Below are 22,838 nucleotides of genomic sequence, written 5' to 3'. Positions count from 1 at the left end.
GATTACAGGCGTGAGTCACTGCGCCCGGCCACATTTACCAACTTTTAATAAGGCGCAGTTTGCCGTGACTTGGTTGACTGTTGCGTAGTCCATGTAGGTACTATATTCGAAGATTTAAAATCTATTGTCACATGACTCCGTGTGCTCCTGGTCTGCCTTCTAAGAAGGTAAAGAGGAATCCGTTTTCTCCTAGGCTTTTATTAATAAAATCAGTGACCACTTTGCTGTGATCATTTTTCCCTTTAGCGCTGCCTTCAGAAGTACAATGTGCAGAAATTGGAAAGTGCTGTCATCTGTTTAGTATCATCAAAAGCATTTCATTTTTAAACAGTAATAACCAAGCTGCTCTAAGTGCCTTTGTCCCCCAAAAAATGAACTCAGATAAATGTTGCAACTTATTTTATTACGTGACAAGCCTTCTGAAGAACATCTGTGTAAACAGAACCACATCATGCACACATTTCTGCCCTGCCACTTGGGACCGGCAGTACCTTTATTGTCCATTACTCAGTCTTAATGATACTCCTGGCACACAGGGTTCCAATATGAAGATATATTTTTTGGTATTTTGACCAATTTATGTTCATCATCTTATCTTTCTAAGCTATAAAAACAAACTGATATCAGAGTGGCTTATTTAATCCTATTTTAGCCTCCAACTTAAATTCTCTAAGTGAAAATGATTTATTAATATAAAAAAATAGCTGCTGACTATATGAGACCAATTCTTCAGAAATAACGAAAGCAAAAAGTGATTCATAGTGGTTGGAAAAGGTCATTTCCTTACAATTGAGAAGTTCTTTCATTTTGAGGCTACTGGTCCGAGGTGCTACTAGGTTTAAACTTTGTAATGAGCATAGGAGATCAGCAATCAATAGAATGATACATTTCTTGTTTTGGTTTTTTGTTGTTGTTTTTAAGACAAAGTCTCCCTCTGTGGCCCAGGCTGAAGTGGTGCAGTGGCGCAATCTCAGCTCACTGCAATGCTCCGCCTCCCTGGTTGAAGTGATTCTCCAGCCTCAGCCTCCCAAGTAGCTGGAACCATAGGCGCCGGCCACCATGCTCTGCTAATATTTTGTATTTGTAATAGAGACAGGGTTTTGCCACGTTGCCCAGGCCGATCTTGAACTTCTGAGCTCAGGGGAACGATACATTTCTTAAGGAAAATGCTTAATTTAAGATTGGCTGGCTACTTATCAAAATTCCCTTTCCTTTGGCTGTTATGAAAGAAATGGATTAAACTCTAAGTACAATTGCAAAAATCACATAAATATCTTTTATATTTGAATCTGAATGTTGTTTTGGCACTGAAATTGCATATAATAAAGCAATTAGTGGGATTTAACTTTGATGATTCTTGATTGATGAATACATTTAAAACATTTTACTTGGAATTCATTCTGTGGCTTACAATTCCAGTATCGTAAAACCAGTGAAATCATGACAACATAAATGGTATGGACTATCTTCTAATATATCTAAATATAAGTTCACTATGCTTCATAGCAACTCATTAACTACACACATTTACAGATTTCTGGGAAGGGCTTCCCCTTTTTCTTCTTAATAGACTTTTATTTTTTGGACTATTTTTAGGTTTACAGAAAAACTGAGCACAAAATACAGAGAATTCCCATCTCATCCCCACAATCACTTACCTTCACACACACAGTTTGTCCTACTGTTAGCATCTTGAATTAATGTCGTACATTTGTTACAATTGATGAACCAATATTGATACATTATTAATAACTAAAGCCCCTAGTTTATATGAGGGTTCAGTTTTTCGTGTCATACAATTGTACAGGTTTTGACAAATATATACAAATCAAGTATCCACAGTTACAGAACCGTGCAGAATAGTTTGGCTGCCCTAAAAATCTCCTGCGCATTACTTATTCACCCCTCCTTGTTCCCCATCTCCTGCTCCCTCAAACCTTGGGAATCACTGATCTTCTTTATTTTGCCTTTCAAGAATGTCATATCATTGGAACCATACAGGATGGAGCTTTTTCTAACTAACTTCCTTCACTAAGCAATATACACTTCGGTTTCCTCCATGTCTCTTCATGGTATGGTATCTTCTATCACTGAATAAGATTCCATTGTATGACTATATCACAGTTTGTTTATCCAGACACCTGTTGAAGGACATCTTGGTTGCTGCCACCTTTTGGCAATTCTGCATAAAGCTGCTATAAACGTTCACATGCAGGTTTTTGTGTGGACATAAATTTTTAAGTGATTTGCCTAAATATCTAGGAGCACAATTGCTAGATGGTATTATAAGACTATATTTAGATTTGTGAGAAATGGCCACATTGTCTTCCAAATTGGTTGTACTACATTGTATTCTCACTAGCAATGAATGAGAGTTCTTGTCCACCAACATTTGGTGTTGTCAGGGTCTTGTATTAGGTGTATGGCTGTATCTCATTATTACCTATCTTACAACTTTCTAAAGATATAGAGCTTTAACCATTTTCCATAATCTTATTTGCCATCTGTGTATCTTCTTTGGTATTTCTTCTTCTGTATTTGATATTTCTTCTTCTGTATATCTACTGTGTCCATTAGAGCCGATTGAACGTATGTGCTCCCGTCCCAAATTTGTATGTGGAATCTCTAATCCCCAATGTGATAATTTGGAGGTGGGGACCTTTGGGAGGTAATTTGGTCATAAGGGTTAGGGATCAGTGCCATTATAAGAGGAGAATGAAATAGATCTTGCCTCTTTCTCTCTCTGCTGTGTAAGAATAGCAAGAAACTGGACATCTGTAAACCAGGAATAGGGTCCACACCTAGAACCCAATCATGGGGGCACCCTGATCTCAGAATTTCAGCCTCCAAAACTGTGAGAAGCAACTTTCTGTTGTTTAGGCCACCCAAACCATAGTAGTTTTGAGACAGCCAGGTGGGAGGAGGTCCTCAGAAAACCTCCAACCAGCTTGTGCACTGGGGTGGAGCCTCAGGAGGTTCATGCACTTTGCAGGGGGGAGGAGCCTGTCTCCTCTTCCTCTGTGGAACCTGGGATTTGAGCTGTGGGTGGGAAGCACTCTAACAGGGACTCTGGCCTTGGAGAGGATCCCTGTTTCACAACCCCCACCTTTTTTTCGCTTTCCACCCAATAAAACCGTTTTACTCATATTTCAAACCATCTGCGAGCCTAAATTTTCGTGGCCCGTGGGATGGACAAGGATCCCATCTTTAGCTGAACTAAGGAAAAGTTCTGCAACCATTTGTTGTAGTAGCCTGAACTAAGACAGAGCCCTTAGCATATTCATTGTAGTTAAATTCCAAGTCTGATCGTTCCAAAATCTCTGCCATATCTGAGGCTAATCCTGATGTTGGCTTTGCCTCTTCAGACTATGTTTTGTCTTTTAGTGTCTGCTGTAATTTTTTGTTAAAATCCAAACATGGTGTATTGTGTGAAAGGAACTTTCATTAATGAAGTTTTATGCTTATCCTGGCTGGGAGTTAGGCTCCATTTACTGTTTGTTGTAGCTATAGGTGTCAGAAGCTATTAATTTCTTCTATTGCCCTTGTTTTTGTCTCCTCTGTTGTTTTTGGGTTTCCCTAAACCCAAAATATAACTGCAATCCTTTCAGTTATATTTCCCTGCTATTATACAGAAGCAGCTCCATTGACATGGTAGTAAATTGTAGAGGGAGAGAGACGTTCTACAGTCCTTTGATTAGACCTCTGTCTTTTAGTGAGCCTATGCATTGGGAGGGGTGACCCCAACAAATGCTTCTTAGCTTCCCCTCTAACCATCTTAGGTGAGTCAGGAAGACTGGAGAGGCTGGAGTTGGGTATTTCCCTCCCCTAGTGATGAAGTTTAGAAGAGGCTGAAATTGGGTATTTCCCTTACTCCACATGAGTTAGGCTGGTGAAGTAGCTTCCATTGAGGGCAAGCCTTTGCTAAGAAGAGCAGAAGCTCTGGATGTATTTTAAAATTGTAACCTTTCCCCTCCCCATGCAGGAAGCTGGAGGGAATTTTTATTTTAACTTCGTAGTGAGAACCTGGTGGGACTCCTGGTGGTAAAAGTGATAAAAGTGTGGGGATCTCCTAAGGCTGTGCCCACAGAAGTTTTACTTTCTCAATCTAGTCCATGCTCATTCTTCAGCAACTGGTTTCAACCGGTTGCTGGCCTTAGTGGTGACTCCAGCCCCTGTCAGCTGTGATCCTCTTTATCCACCTGTCTCTCTTTCTGTAGAGTTTTGGACTGGTGGCTTGCCCTCCATCCTCAGTTTTTGGGTGGATCTAAGAAGAGTTGATGATTTTCAGAGCCTGGCTTTGCCATTGCTAAGAGGACATGAGTAATGACCTCCAAACTCTTTTTTTTTTTTTTTTTTTTTTTTTTTTGAGACGGAGTCTCACGCTGTTGCCCAGGCTGGAGTGCAATGGCGCGATCTCGGCTCACTGCAAGCTCCGCCTCCCGGGTTCCCGCCATTCTCCTGCCTCAGCCTCCTGAGTAGCTGGGACTACAGGCGCCCGCCACCGCGCCCGGCTAATTTTTTTGTATTTTTAGTAGAGACGGGGTTTCACTGTGGTCTCGATCTCCTGACCTTGTGATCCGCCCGCCTCGGCCTCCCAAAGTGCTGGGATTACAGGCTTGAGCCACCGCGCCCGGCCGACCTCCAAACTCTTTACATGTCAAACTGAACTAGATATCTCCTGCTTGTGTTTTTTTGCTTTGCACATTTTATGAAACAGAACTTTAATACTTTGACCAAATGATGTTTCAGAGTTTGAATTTAGTATTTTTCCTGAGTTTTCCTATTAGCATTATTACACAAACATCATTTAATGTGATGACTTACATATGCATCTTAAAATCATAACCAGATATCACACATACGGGAAAATGTCAAAATCCACAACTGGGTTTTTAGTCCTTTACTTCTGAGAATATGAAGGAGCATCAAGACAGAGACAGTCTTTGTCAAATTTTCCCCAAAAAATGGCATGGTGGCTTCGATGGAAAGCGAAGACAGGCTTTTCAGTTCTGTGTATAACATCAACCCAATGATGTGCTATAGACAAGTGACTTACTTTTATTCTGTCTCCATTTCCTCTTATAACAATAGTAGTAACAGCAAGAGCAAAGATGTAATGAATACTAATTATATCAAGGCAGTATTCTTAACACTTTACATATATTATCATTAAATCCTCAAAGTAATTTAAGAGATGGAAAACATAAGGCATAAAAAGTTTAAGTGATTTATGCAGGGTTGCACAGCTAATAAGTGGTGCAGACATGCTCTAAAGCCCTCCTCGTTAAACATGAGAAAAAAACCCAAACACCGTGTGATGATGGAAGTGAAGAGTATCCTAGGCAGAGGAATAAGAACAATAAGCTTATTTCTACTCTCATGTCTTTGCAAAGATAGAAATAAGTTCCAAATGTTTGAAGGACACAAACGTCCAATTTGACTAGAGCAAAATAAAGTAAAAAAAATGGGAGAAGATGAGATTAGAGAGGGTTTGTGTCATAATAGCTAATGTTTATCAAGTTCTTTTAAGTATTAGGTGCTGTTGTATTTTATGTTTGTTTTCTTTTAATTCTCAAACAACACTGAAAAGTAGTTCTAATAGTAATCATTACTGTTGTTATTAACACTATTGACAGGCAAAACACATGTGACATAATTCTTTTAAAAACTTCAAAATAACTTATGGATAAGAAAGAAATAATGAAAATGGCAATTTTTTAAAAGATCTGACTGCCACAGTGCATATAAGACTTTTAAGATACAGGTGAATTGGTGCTTTGAGGCAGATAGAAAAATAAGTAAAAAGTGACCATTGAAACAATCATTGTAAGAATTTGGAAAGGCAGCAAAGAAAAAGCCCAAGAAAGAAAGAAAAAATTATTTTAAATTTTCAATAAAAAATAAAGAATAGGATCAACAAAACAAATAGCTCAATCTTAGAGAAGTCTATTAAAATAGTCCTTTCAAACCTCTGGCAAAATATATTAAGAAAAAGTAAAGTACAAATAAGAATATTAAAAATAAAAGTGGCCAAGAGTAGAGTTAAAAATATTTTTATAACAGCAAGCTATGGTATTTGCAAAATAAAAGATAAATAAAGGATTAAAAAGAAAAACTAAATAACATATCAAATAGAAAAATCTGAATAAAAGCAAGGTGAAGAAGCATAGCTAGATGATGATAATATTTATGTAAATTTTTTTTTTTTTTTTTTTTGAGACGGAGTCTTGCTCTGTCGCCCAGGTTGGAGTGCAGTGGCACAATCTTGGCTCACTGCAAGCTCCACCTCCTGGGTTCATGCCATTCTCCTGCCTGAGCCTCCCCTGTGCTGGGACTACAGGCGCCCACCACCGCACCCGGCTAATTTTTTTTTGTATTTTTAGTAGAGACGGGGTTTCACCGTGTTAGCCAGGATAGTCTCGATCTCCTGACCTCGTGATCCGCCCATCTCGGCCTCCCAAAGTGCTGGGATTACAGACGTGAGCCACCGCGCCCGGCCTATGTAAATGTTTAAAATACTCAAAGGAATATTAAATATATTTTGGATTAAAAAATGTACTACAAGTATAGAAGCATGGATGGAAAAGACACGTAACCAACTTCAGAACTGTGGCTACAATTCCAGGTGGAGATCAGCATTTACACTGATTTCAAGGTATGGAGATTTTTGCAGCAAGTATGTAATGCAGATCTGGACTCCAGATTCACTAGAAATAAAAGGCACAGGTATTCATTTTGGGGTAAGATTTCGTTTCCTTCATCTAAGCTAGGTATAATTTTCCTTTTCTGCCCTCTGAACTGCTAGGGGAGTTTTTCTGCACTGAGGTTGTACATACACAGGGGTCTCAGTTTCACCTTTTTGCCTCAAGTAGTTAAGTCCCATCTGCTGGCTTTCCATGTGTTATTTAAAAAGTAGCTTTGTTGAGATATTGCAGTAAACATGCAATAAGTTTCCCCGTGTCCCTCTAGTCCTCTCCCCCTGTCTCTCCTTTTCCTACTCCCCTTCCCATCCCTTTTGCCAAGAAAAAAACGGATCTGATTTCTGTCACAATAGATCAGATTAGATTTTCTACTATTTTATATAAGTACAGTCTTAAGACTTTTTTTTTTTTTTGGTCTGCTTTCTGTTGTTTTGCATAATTACTTTGAGATTCATCCATGTTTTAGTGTGTATCAATTCTTTATTCTTTTTTATTGTTGAGCAGTATTCCATCGCATGACTGTACTGTAGTTTGTTTATCTATTAACCGGTTGATGAGCATTTGGGTTGTTTTCAGTTTTTGGCTATTAGATATAAATCTACTGTGAGCATTCATGTATAAGGCTTTGTATGAACATATATTTCCTTTTCTTTACAATAAATACTTAGGAATAGAATGACTGGATTACATGGTAGATGCGTATTTATTTTTTAAAGATACTATCCAACAGTCTTCCAAAGTGGTTGTGCCATTTCATACTCTTACAGTGTATGAGAGTTTCAGTTCCTCTGTATTCCTGACTGCACTTGGTATCATCAGTCTTTCTAATTTTAGCCATTCTAATAAGTGTTGTAGCAGTATCTCTTAGAGGTTTTAATTTGCATTTGCCCAATAATTTATAATGTCAGGCAGCTTTTCATGTGCTTATTTGCCATCCAGTTACCTTTTGTGATAAAATTTTGCCTGTTTTTAAAATTGGACTGTTTGTTTGCACATTGTTAAATTGTGAGAAATTTTAAAAATATTCTGCATAAAGATCCTTTATGAGATATTAACCTTACAAATGCATTCACTCAGTCTGCAGATTGTCTTTTTATTCTCTTTACACTGTCTTTTGAAGAGCAGAAGTATTTAATTTTTGATTAAGTCCAATTTATCAATTCTTTTTTTTTTTTTTTTTTGAGATGGAATTTTGCACCGTTGCCCAGGCTGGAGTGCAGTGGCGCAATCTCGGCTCACTGCAACCTCCGCCTCCTGGGTTCAAGCAATTCTCCTGCCTCAGCCTCCCGAGTAGCTGAGACTACAGGCGCCCATCACCACGCCCGGCTAATTTTTTTTATTTTTAATAGAGACGGGGTTTCACCGTGTTAGCCAGGATGGTCTCAATCTCCTGACCTCGTGATCCGCCCACCTCAGCCTCCCAAAGTGCTGGGATTACAGGCATGAGTCACTGCGCCTGGCCTATCAATTCGTTCTTCAACATTATGCTTTTGATGTTGTATCTAAGAAACCTTAGCTTAACTCAAGCTCACAAAGTTTTTGTCCTATGTTTTCTTCCAGAAGCTGTGTAATTTTAGATTTTACATTAGACATACTGTCCTTTGAGTTAATTTTTGAATGTAGTGCAGTATAGCTTAAAGCTCATTTTTTTTGTTTAGTGGATATCTGTCTGTTCCAGTACCATTTGTTGAAAACACTATTCTTTCTCCACTAAATTGTCTTTGAATGTGTTGAAAATCAGTTGTCCATGGATATGTGGGTCTTTTTCTGAAGTCTTCATTCTGTTTTATTAACTAAAATAGTCTATCTTTACACCAAAACCACACGGTCTTGATTACTATCGCTTTATAATAAACGTTGAAATCAGGTAATGCTAGTTTTCCAAATCTGTTTTTCTTTTTTGAAGTTGGACAGTTATTCTAGATCCTGTACATTTACAGATGAGTCTTTTGTTTGTTTGTTTGAGACAGAGTCTCTCTCTGTCGCCCAGGCTGGAGTGCAGTGGGTGATCTCGGCTCACTGCAACCTCCACCTCCCAGATTCAAGTGATTCTCCTGCCTCAGCCTCCTGAGTAGCTGAGATTACAGTCACATGCTACCATGCCGGGCCAATTTTTGTATTTTTGGTAGAGACGGGGTTTCACCATGTCGGTCAGGCTGGTCTCGAACTCCTGACCTCATGATCCGCCCACTTTGGCCTCCCAAAGAGTTGGGATTACAGGTGTGAGCCACCGTACCTGGCCACATATGAGTTTTAAAATCAGTTTATCAGTTTATACTCCCTTCCCCACCCCCAGATAGACATGTTAAGATTTTGAGTGGGATTTCATTGATCTAAAGATCAACTTGAGGGTTAATTAACATCTTAACAATATTGAGTCTTTTGACTCATAAACATGGCACGTCTTTCCATTTATTTAGGTCTTTTTAAAATTTCTTCTAGTAATGTGTTATAATTTTCAGTGTACTGTTCTTTTACATCTTTTGTAAGATTTATCCCTATGTAGTCATATTGCTTGATAGTATTGTAAATGGTATTTTTAAAAATTTAAATTTAAAAACATTTAAATTTCTGATCATATTAACAACGTATAGGATGTAGAAATGTAAAACACTTTTAAATGGATCTTATATCATACAATCTTGATAAACCCACTTGTTAATCAAGAAGTTTGTTTTTACAGATTCCATAAAATTTTCTAGAAGTTTTTTTATAGATTCCAAAAATTTTTCTTCATACACAATTATAGATTCTATATTCTAGGAGTATTTATAGACAATTATAGATTCTAGAAGTCTTTTCATAGATTCCATAGAAGTTTCTTCATAGACAATTATTGCCTCTTCAAATAACAACAGTTTTACTTCTTTGTTCCCCAAATTGGATGTTTTAAAATTTCTTTTTCCTTTCTGTTTTTTTTTTTTTTTTTTTGAGATGGAGTCTCGCTCCGCTGCCCGGGCTGGAGTGCAGTGGCCTGATCTTGGCTCACTGCAAGCTCCGCGTCCTGGGTTCACACCATTCTCCTGCCTCAGCCTCCCAAGTAGCTGGTAGTACATGCGCCTACCACCATGTCCGGCTAATTTTGTGTATTTTTAGTAGAGACGGGGTTTCACTTTGTCAGCTAGGATGGTCTTGATCTCCTGACCTCGTGATCTGCCGGCCTCTGGCCTCCCAAAGTGCTGGGATTACAGACAGGAGCCACTTCTCCTGGCCTAAAATTTCTTTTTCTTTCCGTATTTCTCTGGCTAGAATCTCCTGCATAAGACTGGTTAGAAAGGCTGAGAAAGGACATTCTTGTTGTTAATTTTAAGGAAAAAACATCCAGTCTTTTTGTATGACAAGTACTATGATTTTGATGTTTCTATCTTTTGATTTCTGCCTTGAAAAAAATTTTTTCTAGGCTAAGGAAAAACAGTTTTGAAAGTCAGAGCGTCACCAAACCAAGAACAGCGATTGCACTAGATATCATTATTCTTGGTACTCAATATTCAAATATCACATTCAATACTTTTCAAAATGAGGGGTGGTTGGAGTTAAGTATTTTATTATTGATAAAAATTTTGGTTCAAGCACTAAAATTGCTAATGGAAATTTCCTTTTTGACAATAGTGTGGGTAGGTTTCAGGGTATATAAGGTAAATTCTATATGTAAATGTTTATTTTACATATATTTTTCACTTTTTTATGGTTATTGTCATTTCATAAGTGCTGGGAGAAATCTCTTCTCCATATATTCTTAATTTCTTCTTATTAGTTAGCATTTCATGAACACAAAGTACTATTATGGTAATTTTTATAAATATATACATTTACAATTATAAAAGTAATATATGCTTTATTTAAAAGTTTTGGAAATTCAGAAAATTATAAAAGAAATCAAAGTTACTGATAAGTCCATGTCTTACAGAAATATTTTTAACATTTTGGTATATATGTTTCCATAATGTCACATATTTCCAAGTAATTATGTATATGAAACACACATATAGGCATGTAGTTTCATTTGGTAATTACTGTATAGAAAACTTAATATATAAAACTTTTTACCTTCTGCTTCTGGTTATAAATGAGGTAGCTAATATCGCACAAATCCTCCTATTATGAACTACCAGAAAAACTGAAGAAGAAGAAAAAAGCAACTTAAAACATCTGTTTGAAGGCATTGGGGAGCAGCCAAGAAAGCCAGGATTTAGAAGACCAGATTGAAGTACAGAGGAAAGCATAAAGGCCTAACAGGCATGTACTTGGTGTCCCAGCAGGAGGGATGAGAGAGTGGGCTGAGGGCTTTCCAGAATTGAAACACACACGCACACACACATGCACATGCACACACACACACACACACACACACACACACCCCTAGATCACAGATTTAAGAAACTCTATAAACCAAAACCTGGATAAATGGAAAGAAAATCACTCCTAGCCCATCATAGTGTAGCTTCTGAAAGACCAAATCAAAGATATACTTTAATAACAGTGATAGAAAACAGAAAAAATACCTTTCAAAGAGCTATAGTGACATAAAAAAACACTTTTAAAAATAAAAATAATGGAAGAAAAAGATCATGGAATTTTAGTGTTGAAAGAAAACAACTGCAAACCTGAAATTTAATATCCAGTGAAACATTTCTTTAAAAAAAGTTGGGGAAAATAAAGATATTTCAAAACTATAACAATAGCAGTAAAAGTTTATCAACAGCAGAATGCACTTAAAATATTAAGTGAATTCGTTAGGTAGAAGAAAAGTGATACCAGATGGAACCACAGTAATGCAGGAAGGAACAGGGAACACTGGAAACACAAACGTGTGGGTAAATATAAAGGCATATTGCCCATTTGAAAGTAATAATAATGTTTTATAGAGTTTTGAACATATGCAGATTTAGAATATATGTTAACAGTTGCACATAAGGAAGAGGGCAGTAAATGGAGTTCAGTGTTAAAAAGTTTTTGCATTGTCTGGGAGGCTGTAAAAACAATAATTTAAAGTAGATATTAGTAAGTTAAGGTTACATATAATCTCTAGTATATGTCCAGAAGAATGATTAAAGCTTGTAGAAATAATAAGTTAATGGAGTGGGAGAAAGTAAACAATAAAAAAATTAATTAATCCAAAATAATGTAAGAAAGGAAAACAGAATGGAAATGAGATAGGAAAAATAGAGGACAAAGCATATAGCAGGTGTATATCCTTGTCTTAGTCTGTTCAAGCTGTTATAATGAAATACTAAACACCGGGTGGCTTCTAAACAACAGAAATTTATTTCTCACAGTTCTGGAGTTGGGAAGTCTAAGAACAAGGTTCCGGCAAATTTGAAGTCCAATGACCATCTTTTTTGCTATAACTCACAAAGCAGTAAGGATAAGGGATTTCCTTGGAGCCTCTTTTATACGGGCACGAATCTCATTCATTAGGGCTCTGGCCTCATGACCTAATAATCACCTCCCAAGGGTCACCTCCTAATACCATCACATTGAAGATTAGGTTTCAATATGTGAATTTTGGGGAGACACGTATATTCAAACCATAACATTCCCCTTTTGGCTCCTCCCAAATTCATGTTCTTCTCATATCTGAAATACATTCATTCCATCCCAATAGTCCCCAAAATCTTAATTTGCTCCAGCATCAACTCAAAAGTTTAAAGCTCAAAGTCTCATTTAAAAATCAGATACAAGTGAGATTCACAGAACAATTCATTCTGAGGCAAACTGCTGTTCAGATGGGAACCTGTGAGATTGAACATGTTGTGTGCTTCCAAAACACAACAGTGGGACCAGGCATAGGACAAGACATTTCCATTCCAAAGGGAGAAAGAGGAAAGAAGAAATTCATAGCAGGTGCTTCCCAAGTCCAAAATCCAACAGAGCAAACATTAAGTCTTTTTTTGGGGGGTGGGGAGTGGGGACAGAGTTTTGCTCTTGTTGCCCAAGCTGGAGTACAATGGTGCAATCTCCGCTCAATGCAACCTCTGCCTCCCAGTTTCAAGTGATTCTCCTGCCTCAGTCTCCCCAGTAGCTGGGATCACAGGTGTGTGCCACCACACCCAGCTAATTTTTGTATTTTTTTCAGTAGAGAAAGGGTCTGACCATGTTGGCAAGGCTGGTCTCCAACTCCTGACCTCAAGTGATCTACCCGCCTCGGCCTCCCAAAATATTGAGATTGCAGGCGTGAGCCACCGTGCCCAGCCAACATTAAATCTTAAGTCTTAAAAATAATCTTCCTTGGTTCCATGTCCCACTTTCAGACATACTGAGTGGTGAACCTGTCTCCACAGCTTTGGGCAGCCCTGCTCCCAGGGCAGCTTGGTGCCTGGCTTGCATCCTGGCTCCCTGGGGCTAGAATCACACACTGGCTGCTCTACTGCTCTGGGTCAAGGGAGCAGATCTGCCCCAGCTCTGCTGGGCATTGGGCTTCACAGGAACTCTCTGTGGTGCTCCACACACTCGGAGGCTTTTGCACTCTGCGCCTCTATGAGGGCACTAATTCCATTAATGAGGGCTCTGTTCTTAGAACCTAGTCACCTCTCAAAGGCCCATACCCAAATACTATCAATTGAGGATTAGCTTTCAATAAGTAATTTTTGGGGAGACAAAAACATTCAGACCGTAACAATCCTAATACTATCTTTAACTACATTTAACATGATATGAACTCAGTGCTTCAATTCAAAGACATTGTCAGACTGGATTAAAACAAATGTTCTAATGCTTACATGGGATCCACATTAAATACAAAGACACAGAAAAGTTTAAAGTAAAAAGATTTTTTAAAAAAAGCTATTCCATGATAATATTAATGGAAAAACAGTTAATGAAATCAAACAAAAGTGGCCACATACAGCAAGAAGTAGGAACCTAGTTAAAGATGTTAAAATGATACAAGGTAATATATACCTATAATATTATAATTATATGTGATATATTCTGTATTATAATGTTAAGTGTATAATCATTTGATAAAATAAAATAACATGATGATAAAATCATTATAATCAGACTATCAAGATGAAAGGGTAAATTCCACAGGAAAATATAGTGATCTTAAACTCATGTCCCCCTAATAAAACAGCATCAAATTATGTAGTGAAAATTGGCCAGTCATGGTGGCTCGCGCCTGTAATCCCAGCACTTTGGGAGGCCAAGGCGGGTGGATCACTTGAGGTCAGAAGTTCAAGACCAGTCTGGCCAACATGGTGAAACCCTATCTCTACAAAAAATACATTAAAAAAAAAAAAAGGAAAAGAAAATTAGCTGAGCGTGGTGGTGTGCCCCTGTAGTCCCAGCTACTCGGGAGGCTGACGCAGGAGAATCACTTGAACCTGGGAGGCGCAGGCTCCCACCACCACTCTTCAGCCTGGGCGACAGAGTGAGTGAGACTCTATCTCAAAAAAAAAAAAAAAAAAAAAAAAAATTATGTAGTACAAATTGACAGCATATAATGAAAGTATAAGTAGAGAAATTCACACTCATTAATTGAAATTTTCCCCCATCCCTTCAGTAACTAATGAGACAGTTAGATAAAAATATTAACAGAAGCCAGGCACGTGGCTCACACATGTAATCCCAGCACTTTGGGAGGCTGAGTCTGGTGGTTCACTTGAGCTCAGGAACTCAAGACCCGCCTGGGCAACATGGTGAGACCCCATCTCTATGAAAAATACAAAAAATTAGCCTAGTGTGGTGGTGCACGCCTGTAGTCCCAGCTATTAGGGGGGCTGAGAGGGGATGATTACTTGTGCCCAGGAGGTTGAGCCTGCAGTGAGCTGCAATTGCGCCACTGTACTCCAGCCTGAGTGACAAAGCAAGACCCAGTCTCAAAAAAAAAAAAAAAAAAAAAAAAAAAAAAAAATCAGTAGAGAAATTTGAACAACATAGTATGTTTGACTAGTTGACAAATTTAGAGTTTTGCACCCAACAAATGCAGAACAATTTTTCAAGTACATATGAAATAATTAGAAAATAACTATACACTGGGGAGTAAGTTTCAAAAAATATCTATGAATTGAAGTCATACTGAGTATGTTCTCAGTTTACAGTGTAATTAAACAGGAAATCAACAACAAAAAGGGTAGAAAATCTCCAAACGGTTGAAGATGATCAACTATATACATACATGTGTATATATACACACAAGCATGCCCACACGTGTATACACATGTGTATAAACTATATACATACATGTGTATATACACACAAACATATAAACACAAACATGTGTGTATATGTGTGTGTATATAGTTGATCATCTTCAACCGTTTGGAGATTTTCTATTATATATATTTTTTCTTTAACTTTATATGGTGTTTTATCATATAGTGCTTCTTATGGACATAGTTTAAGAATCGTCTGTTATTTTTTTCACAGAAAGCATGAAACTGCAGGGGAGCTGATTTGTATAGATCCTGGTAAAAAGATAATTGAGTAGGTAAATTCCAGGGAGCTTTTGTACAGTTGATCCCCCTGTCAGTGGCTTTGGAGTCCTTAGTTTCAGTTACTCGTGGTCAACTGTGGTCTAAAAATATTAAACTGAAAATTCCAGGAATACACACTTCCTAAGTTTTCAATTGTGTGGGGTTCTGATTAGCGTGATGAGATCCAGCCATCTTACTCCTTCCCACAGAGGGTGAGTCCTCCCTTTGCCCAGCGTTTCCCTGCTGTCTACACTATTCACCTGTTAGTCATTTCACAGTCTGGGTTATTAGATGACTGTGGCAACGACCAGTGCGGTATGTTCAAGTCGCCCTCATTTTACTGACTTTTTGCCCTTATTTCTTTCTGGCTCCAAAGTGCAAGAGAAGTGATGCTGGCAATTTAGATATGCCAAAGAGAAGCTGCAAATGCCTCCTTTAAATTAAAAGGTAAAACTTCTGGACTTAATAAGAAAAGGAAAAAAAATCATATGCAGAGGTTGCCAAGATCTACTAAAAACAAATCTTCTATCCATGAAAATGTGAAGAAGAAAAAAGAAATGCATGCTAGTTTTGCTGTTGCGTCGTTTTTGGATGGAAGAACGGAAACATGTTCCCACTGATGGCAATGGGTACTATCCATGGTTTCATCAGGCATCCACTGGGGCTCTTGGAACCTATCCCCCACAGGTATGGGAGGGTTACTGTATTTCTGGCCCTACAGGCTTCTACTGGCGACTTTAGGTTTCTCGGGATCTTAGGCCCCTTTCTCTAAGATGCATCCTAGAGGACCAGAAATGCACTTTATTTGGGCTTTGCCCGCTTTTGTGGAAGGGAAGCTTACTAGACGATATAATCTCGTGTTTTAATTTGCTGTCTCTCCTAAAGGGAATGTGGAGGGAAAAAAAAAAGCAGAAATTGGAAATAACCAATATTTAATTAATTTCATTCGATTCTCAGGGGAACTGGTGAGGAACCTAAGATGGTTTCCGCTTCCTAAAGGTAGAATCCAAGGTCCACGGAAATAGCAACAGAGGAGTTCAAGACTGCCCCCTGCTAGTCCTTCCTTGGCTACTCTCTGCTGTGATCGCAGGATAGCTTTCATTTGCAGGAGAATCGGGCATGTGTGTGGATGAGTAGAGAGTGTGTTGAACAACTTGCAACAATTTATGAAATATGCATTGTCATGGTTCCTTAAAAGGCTTTGCGGAAGCCGTTTGTCTTTACTAATCAAGTCTTCACTTACACAAAAGTAGAAGTAGAAGTAGTTTTAGAAAACATACTAGCAATCTTCTATCCCCTTGAAGACCAGAGTAGCAGAAAACAGGTGATTTGCATTATAAAATTGCACTCACAGATTTCACATTACATTAGCCCATTTGTGTTACGGTGTTTAAAAAATGCAACAGGAGCCCCCACTGCATTGTTCTCCTTTAAAAATAGATCACTTACACCCTAACTTTGTTTTTCTTAAATTCGATTCTTAACAGGAGAACTTTCTATTACTTCAGATGGAGTGAGGTTGCACTACTAGGATGGAAGAAAGGAATCCCTTAATTTTGGGGGAATTTCTGTTCTCTGTTAGTTCCAAGACCATTTTACTGGGGGTGGGGGATGGGCGCGGCGGTCGGGGCAGTGGAACGCAGTCGCGGCTGCGCCATCCCTGCACTTCCAGGCGCGCGGAAGGGACCGGCGGGGACGCGAGCTGCGGACTCTGGCGAACGCGGGGAGGCAGACACCAGGAGGCAGACAACCAGCCGGCAGGCGTTTCAGCCTCCCAGCAGCCGGTGGGCTCCTCTCCTGACAGCTCCAGGAAAGGCAGACCCCTTCCCCAGCCAGCCAGGTAAGGTAAAGACTGCTGTTGAGCTTGCTGTTACTGAGGGCGCACAGACCCTAGGGAGACCGAAACTTGCCACTGCGGGATTCGGTGGGGTGACCTGGGTCTACTGAAGTTTCCTAAAAGAGGGGAGAAGGGTTTGTATTTTTCCTACAAAGGGGAGGATTCTTCTCTCTCTAGCACTTCGTTTAATGTATTCAACTGGTAGAAGTGAGATTTCAACAGGTAGCAGAAGCGCTCACGTGGAAGAGGTTTAGGGCATGATGGCGCCCTCCTCCACACACACACACACACACACACACACACCCCTCGGGACCGCGCCTTTTTCTAAAGTTACACGTCGACGAACTAACCTATGCTTTAAACTCCTCTTTCCAGCCCCGTGAGTCCGCGGCGACAGTGGGCCGTGGGGTGGCTGGGAACGGCACCCTCCTCTAGAAAAACCAGAGAACGGCTTGGAGAGCTGAAGCGAGCGTCCGCGAGCAGGTCCGTGCAGACCCGGGCTTCGGGACCGCTGAGTTCCGTGGGGCGGCCGTGGGGGACGCCGAGTCGCCGGCTCCTCTGCCTTCGTTGAGATGGACAACGCCTCGTTCTCGGAGCCTTGGCCCGCCAACGCATCGTGCCCCGGCTGGGCGCTGAGCTGCTCCAACGCGTCGACTCTGGCGCCGCTGCCGGCACCGCTGGCGGTGGCTGTGCCGGTTGTCTACGCGGTGATCTGCGCCGTGGGTCTGGCGGGCAACTCCGCCGTGCTGTACGTGTTGCTGCGGGCGCCCCGCATGAAGACCGTCACCAACCTGTTCATCCTCAACCTGGCCATCGCCGATGAGCTCTTCACACTGGTGCTGCCCATCAACATCGCCGACTTCCTGCTGCGGCAGTGGCCCTTCGGGGAGCTCATGTGCAAACTCATCGTGGCTATCGACCAGTACAACACCTTCTCCAGCCTCTACTTCCTCACCGTCATGAGCGCCGACCGCTACCTGGTGGTGTTGGCCACTGCCGAGTCGCGCCGAGTGGCCGGCCGCACCTACAGCGCAGCGCGCGCGGTGAGCCTGGCCGTGTGGGGGCTCGTCACACTCGTCGTGCTGCCCTTCGCAGTCTTCGCCCGGCTTGACGACGAACAGGGCAGGCGCCAGTGCGTGCTGGTCTTCCCGCAGCCCGAGGCCTTCTGGTGGCGCGCGAGCCGCCTCTACACGCTCGTGCTGGGCTTCGCCATCCCGGTGTCCACCATCTGTGTCCTCTATACCACCCTGCTGTGCCGGCTGCATGCCATGCGGCTGGACAGCCACGCCAAGGCCCTGCAGCGCGCCAAGAAGCGGGTGACGTTCCTGGTGGTGGCGATCCTGGCCGTGTGCCTCCTCTGCTGGACGCCCTACCACCTGAGCACCGTGGTGGCGCTCACCACCGACCTCCCGCAGACGCCACTCGTCATCGCTATCTCCTACTTCATCACCAGCCTGAGTTACGCCAACAGCTGCCTCAACCCGTTCCTCTACGCCTTCCTGGACGACAGCTTTCGCAGGAACCTCCGCCAGCTGATAACTTGCCGCGCGGCCGCCTAACTCCCCATCGTCCGGCTACGCAAATGCCCCGCCACCCCTGGACCGCGCAGGAGGAGCCGCCGCCAGAGTGCGGGACCCGACAGGCCTCGTAGGCCTCCCGGGGAAACTGACTCTCTCCCCCATCCCCTACTTAGCAGATCGGAAGCGCTGCGGCTGCGCCAGCAGGTTGACCTTGCCCTCCAGGTGATGCGCGTCCACGCCGCGTGAGCAGCACTGCGGCTGAGATCGCCACGCCGAGCGCTACCTCACACAGAGGTAGAGGTAGAGGAGGGCAGAGGAGGAGGCGGGTGTTGCTGGGAGCCGCCCCCTCCCTGCCCTGCTCCCTGCTCCCCCACCCCGAGCCCTGGTCGTCTGGAACATGGCTGGAGTAGGAGCTCTCTGCGCCTTCGAAGGGAGGCCCGAGGACGCTGCGGGCGCCCTTAGGCGTCGGCTCCGCGTGGCCCCTGCTGTAGCTGGCGCACAGCCGGGGCGGGTCACCTTGTCCTCCGCGCGCTCTGGGAAGAGGGTTGGGCGCGAGCGTTTGGCGCCCACCCTGTGAGACGCACTTGGCCTGGCGCCGCGCGCGGGGACGGCTGCCGAGGCCGCCAGCGTCTCTCAACTCGGGAAAACACACCAACTCGGGGTGCCCCATCGGGGTGCGTGTACACCCCTGTGTGGTATGGTGTGCGCGCCTTTGCGGAGGCATGAGATTCGGGGAAGGAGGGTGGCGCTTGGCTGTGACTGCCTAGAATATGATACGAATAGTGATCCTTCTTCCTGTGTGCCCCAACTCCTTCTTTTCTTTGTCTTTTCTCTTTCCTATCCGTAATCTCCCCTGAAAATGTCTCAGACTTCCTGAGCAAGGAACCTGGAGTAGCCCGGGCGCGCGGTTCCGGCGCCCCCAGTAGGAGCCAGCGGCCGGGCGCTTAGCGTCCGAGGACCGCAGGGCTTTGTGGTGGAGCGCTCGGGCTGAGCGCGCTTCACAGCACTGCGGCGCACTGGTCATCGCTGCTTCTAGAGGACGCCAAGCCCCACGCCCCATTCCCCCAATTGGCCTCGTCTCTTGTCTGACTTAGACCAGTTTGTTGTAACTGTTCATGTGTGTACTGTTTTTCAGAACTGAAAACTTTACAAATAATGTACATGTCTTAATCTCACGAGTTGCCATGAAGATCAAATAAGATAAAAAGAAATGCTATCTATTCTCTTGTGTTCCCTTTCTCCTCTGTGCTTCCTGGGCCCCGCCTTAGGGACAGCAGGAAGCAGAGATGACCGATGGCTTCAGGTTTTTTCTGCTGGACTTTTCACAGGGAGCTGTGGATTACCTGGGCTTTATTCCTTACTTGTAGACAGCATCCGGCAGGTAGTCCCGGTAAACCGGGTAAATACTGGTTCTGGAGTCATCAGGGATACTGGCCAGCATCCTACCTGTGTTTTTATCTCTGCATATGGAAGACAAAGTAGATTAAGAGAGAGGACTGGCACTGGGTTTGCCCAATCCTCTGCAGTTTAGCCTTAGACATGAGGGCGGAACCCTAACCAAACTCTGGTCATTGATTATGGTGTTTTAAAAGGTATTAATCTTTGGGATGAAGTCCAAACAGGATGAAAATTTCTACAAATGTTTTTTTCCTACTATGTCATATGTGAGACAAAATGTGAGTGTTGCAGCAGATTTTGTTTGCTTAGTTTGGCATCTTCAATCAATTTCTCAATTATTTAGGTTGAAAATAGCTTTTAATAAATATTTGGAAGGGAAAAACGCCCCCTTGGAATGGGGGGAAGCAAACCCCCTCTCTGATTTTGGTGAATGAGAATTGCTTTCTTAGCTCTCAGAGTTTTTAGAAACCTTGAAATAATTCATAACCATCAGTTTAGAAAATATACATTAAAAAACCTTCTGTCTTGGGTGGCAAATAATAGTTAATTGTTTAAAAGAAAGCTTTCATCTGCAATGAGTTTCAAATGGTGGACCTCAAGCCTCTCTCTCCTGGCCGGCTTCAGAGGCTTCTTGGAATTCATTTTAGTATCTTTTGAATTTCCAGGAATCATTCTATTGATTTTCCTTAAAACTCTCAAAATTATCTCATGAATCCTCCGTAACTTTTCAAAATTAAAGTTTTAAATTTAGAGTAACTTCTAGATTTACCTAAGGTGATGGACAAAGAGTAAGGTGAACATTTGGCTACAAACACAGCCGGGGTGATTGTCTGGATTCAATTCTCATCAGTCTTAATAAGCTCAGTAACTGGACTCAGATGGGGGACAGCTGAGTGATCCATCTGTCCACTGTTTCATCCCTACAGTAGATTGACCTTGAGCCTTCTTGGAATCTATGGAGATGACTGCTGGAAAAATACACTGGCTGACATTGCTATTCATCCCCAGCAAGGCATGGATTGGCTTCTGAGTATGCCTGTGGGATTAATTAGGACTCGGTAGTTCAGTTCCTCTTGGGCTTTCTGATCACTGGATAAACTGTTGTATCATTATTTCTAGGTAGTTGCCCTTCATATGAGCATGTAGACTGTACATCTCAGGCTTCCTTTTTATGTCTTGGGTAATCGGTTGAATAAATACACATATAAACCAGACAAAAGTAGAATTTATTCACATCATTGTATTGCAAAGGTTTTAACACTGTGTTGAATTCTTGCAGTTTCTGTGTAAACTCTATGGTTTGGTTTTACCACTTTGAATAGTTAAAAATGTCTATTTGCTTTTACTTAATTTAGTACAGTTACGTAATGTATATGCTTATGTTTTCTCTTGATAAACGCAGAAACTCTATAGTACATTGTAGAGGAACTCAGTTTAAAATAAAAGCTGAAACATTCTGTGTAATAAGTGAGCATTCTATTTTCTGAGAACATGTTATTCACAATTCAGTCACCTTAGCATTTGTGCAGTATTATTATTTAAAAATACTACCTTCATTGGAAAAGTGATCTAATGAATACTCAATGAATAAATAGAATTATTTGACAGGACAAAATTAAGAATGAACACCCCCACCCCACTTTTTAATTTGGTTGATTGTGAAAATGATGCAAAGCTGCTGATAAACGCAGAGATTCTAGAACTTATGCTGGGCAGAGAAAGGATGCCAAGCTTTTGCCATACCATCAAAAGCCTCATTTCTTAAATATTTGAGCAGCTATGTGGAGGGGGAGAAGGGAAGATAAATTGCTTGAATTATTAGCATACACATCGCTATCAGCAATATGCATAGACATAGCACAAATATGCAAGGTGGAGAATCTCACCTGAAAAACCCACAAACTTATTATAAACCCTTCTTTCCTCAACAACATGCTGGGAAAACAACAGGAAGACAATAAAACAATAACCCACCTTGGATATTAATAATGTATGCTTATGCCCATTAAGAAAGAGATCAGAGAATTCTGCCCATAACAGTCTTTTATTAGCACAGCTTTGGGTCTGGCTCTTCGGCCCCCGTTTTACATACAAAGAAAGTGAGATACAAGGAAGTAGATCAATTTAGCCACGCCCACAGAGATCAATGAAGACTAATCAGAGTCATCCAGTTCCTATTCTATTCTAGGAATTGCGTCATCTTTTTTCAGCAGAGATGGAATTCGTTGCAATGTGTAATTTGGAAATATTAGACTAGAAAACGATATCTTTTAAATATTTAGTAGATTAAGCAAGGTGTATCTACCATTAGTTCATATGAGATAAAGGGAGGGTAAGATTTAATATTATAAAACTCCAGTCTTAATTCAGAGACTTACAAAGTGTATGGGGTTGTTGAAAATTATATGAGAACAAAAATTCTTAACAGAGCTGTCACACAAAGGCACCATGTGCCTAGCAGCCCCCATACTTTATGTACGTGGAACTGTGCTCCAGAGGGACTGTTCGTATAGGATACAATGCTAATGATGGCTCTATCTCCATAGAATGGAGCTTTGCAATCGATGATGCTGTCCTTGAATTTAGGGCAAGGGAAATTTATTTGTTTGTACCATATCTCATAAGGTTACATTGGTGACATCACATTAAATAAAAATAAAAGATGGAAAAAGGGAAGGAAATTTAAAATGATGTTGTTCAGAAACTGTCAGAATGCATGAACTGCGTACTTCCCACAGTCCCGAAGAAGATTTCTCTTGTGCCTGGGAGGCAATAGTGCACACAGACCTGATGCCCTGTTGGGCCAAGACCTAGAGAGCGGCTCAGCATTTTCCTGTAAAATCTGGATCTTCTCACAAAGATTGTTCTACCAGAAGGTTAACTCACCCCCATTCTGAGCTAACCCAAGGACCAGAGTCACAACTGCAATAACCAGGCCACCGTTCACCACGGAAAGAGTGGGTGT

General features: G+C 41.5%; 1 protein-coding gene across 1 annotated transcript; it reads left to right on the top strand.

Annotated features, from left to right (window-relative positions):
* The first annotated feature begins 16,774 nt into the window (after positions 1-16,774).
* Positions 16,775-21,340, top strand: LOC105463389 (neuropeptides B and W receptor 1). Its single transcript, XM_011710453.3, has 2 exons — positions 16,775-16,958; positions 17,331-21,340. Exon 2 carries the CDS (start codon positions 17,528-17,530, stop codon positions 18,512-18,514), a length of 987 nt encoding a protein of 328 aa, XP_011708755.3. The 5' UTR covers positions 16,775-16,958; positions 17,331-17,527; the 3' UTR covers positions 18,515-21,340.
* The last annotated feature ends 1,498 nt before the right edge of the window (positions 21,341-22,838 follow it).

Source organism: Macaca nemestrina, chromosome 8, assembly GCF_043159975.1.
Source record: "Macaca nemestrina isolate mMacNem1 chromosome 8, mMacNem.hap1, whole genome shotgun sequence".
NCBI lineage: Eukaryota > Metazoa > Chordata > Mammalia > Primates > Cercopithecidae > Macaca > Macaca nemestrina.
This window is presented reverse-complemented; position numbering and strand designations above follow the sequence as displayed.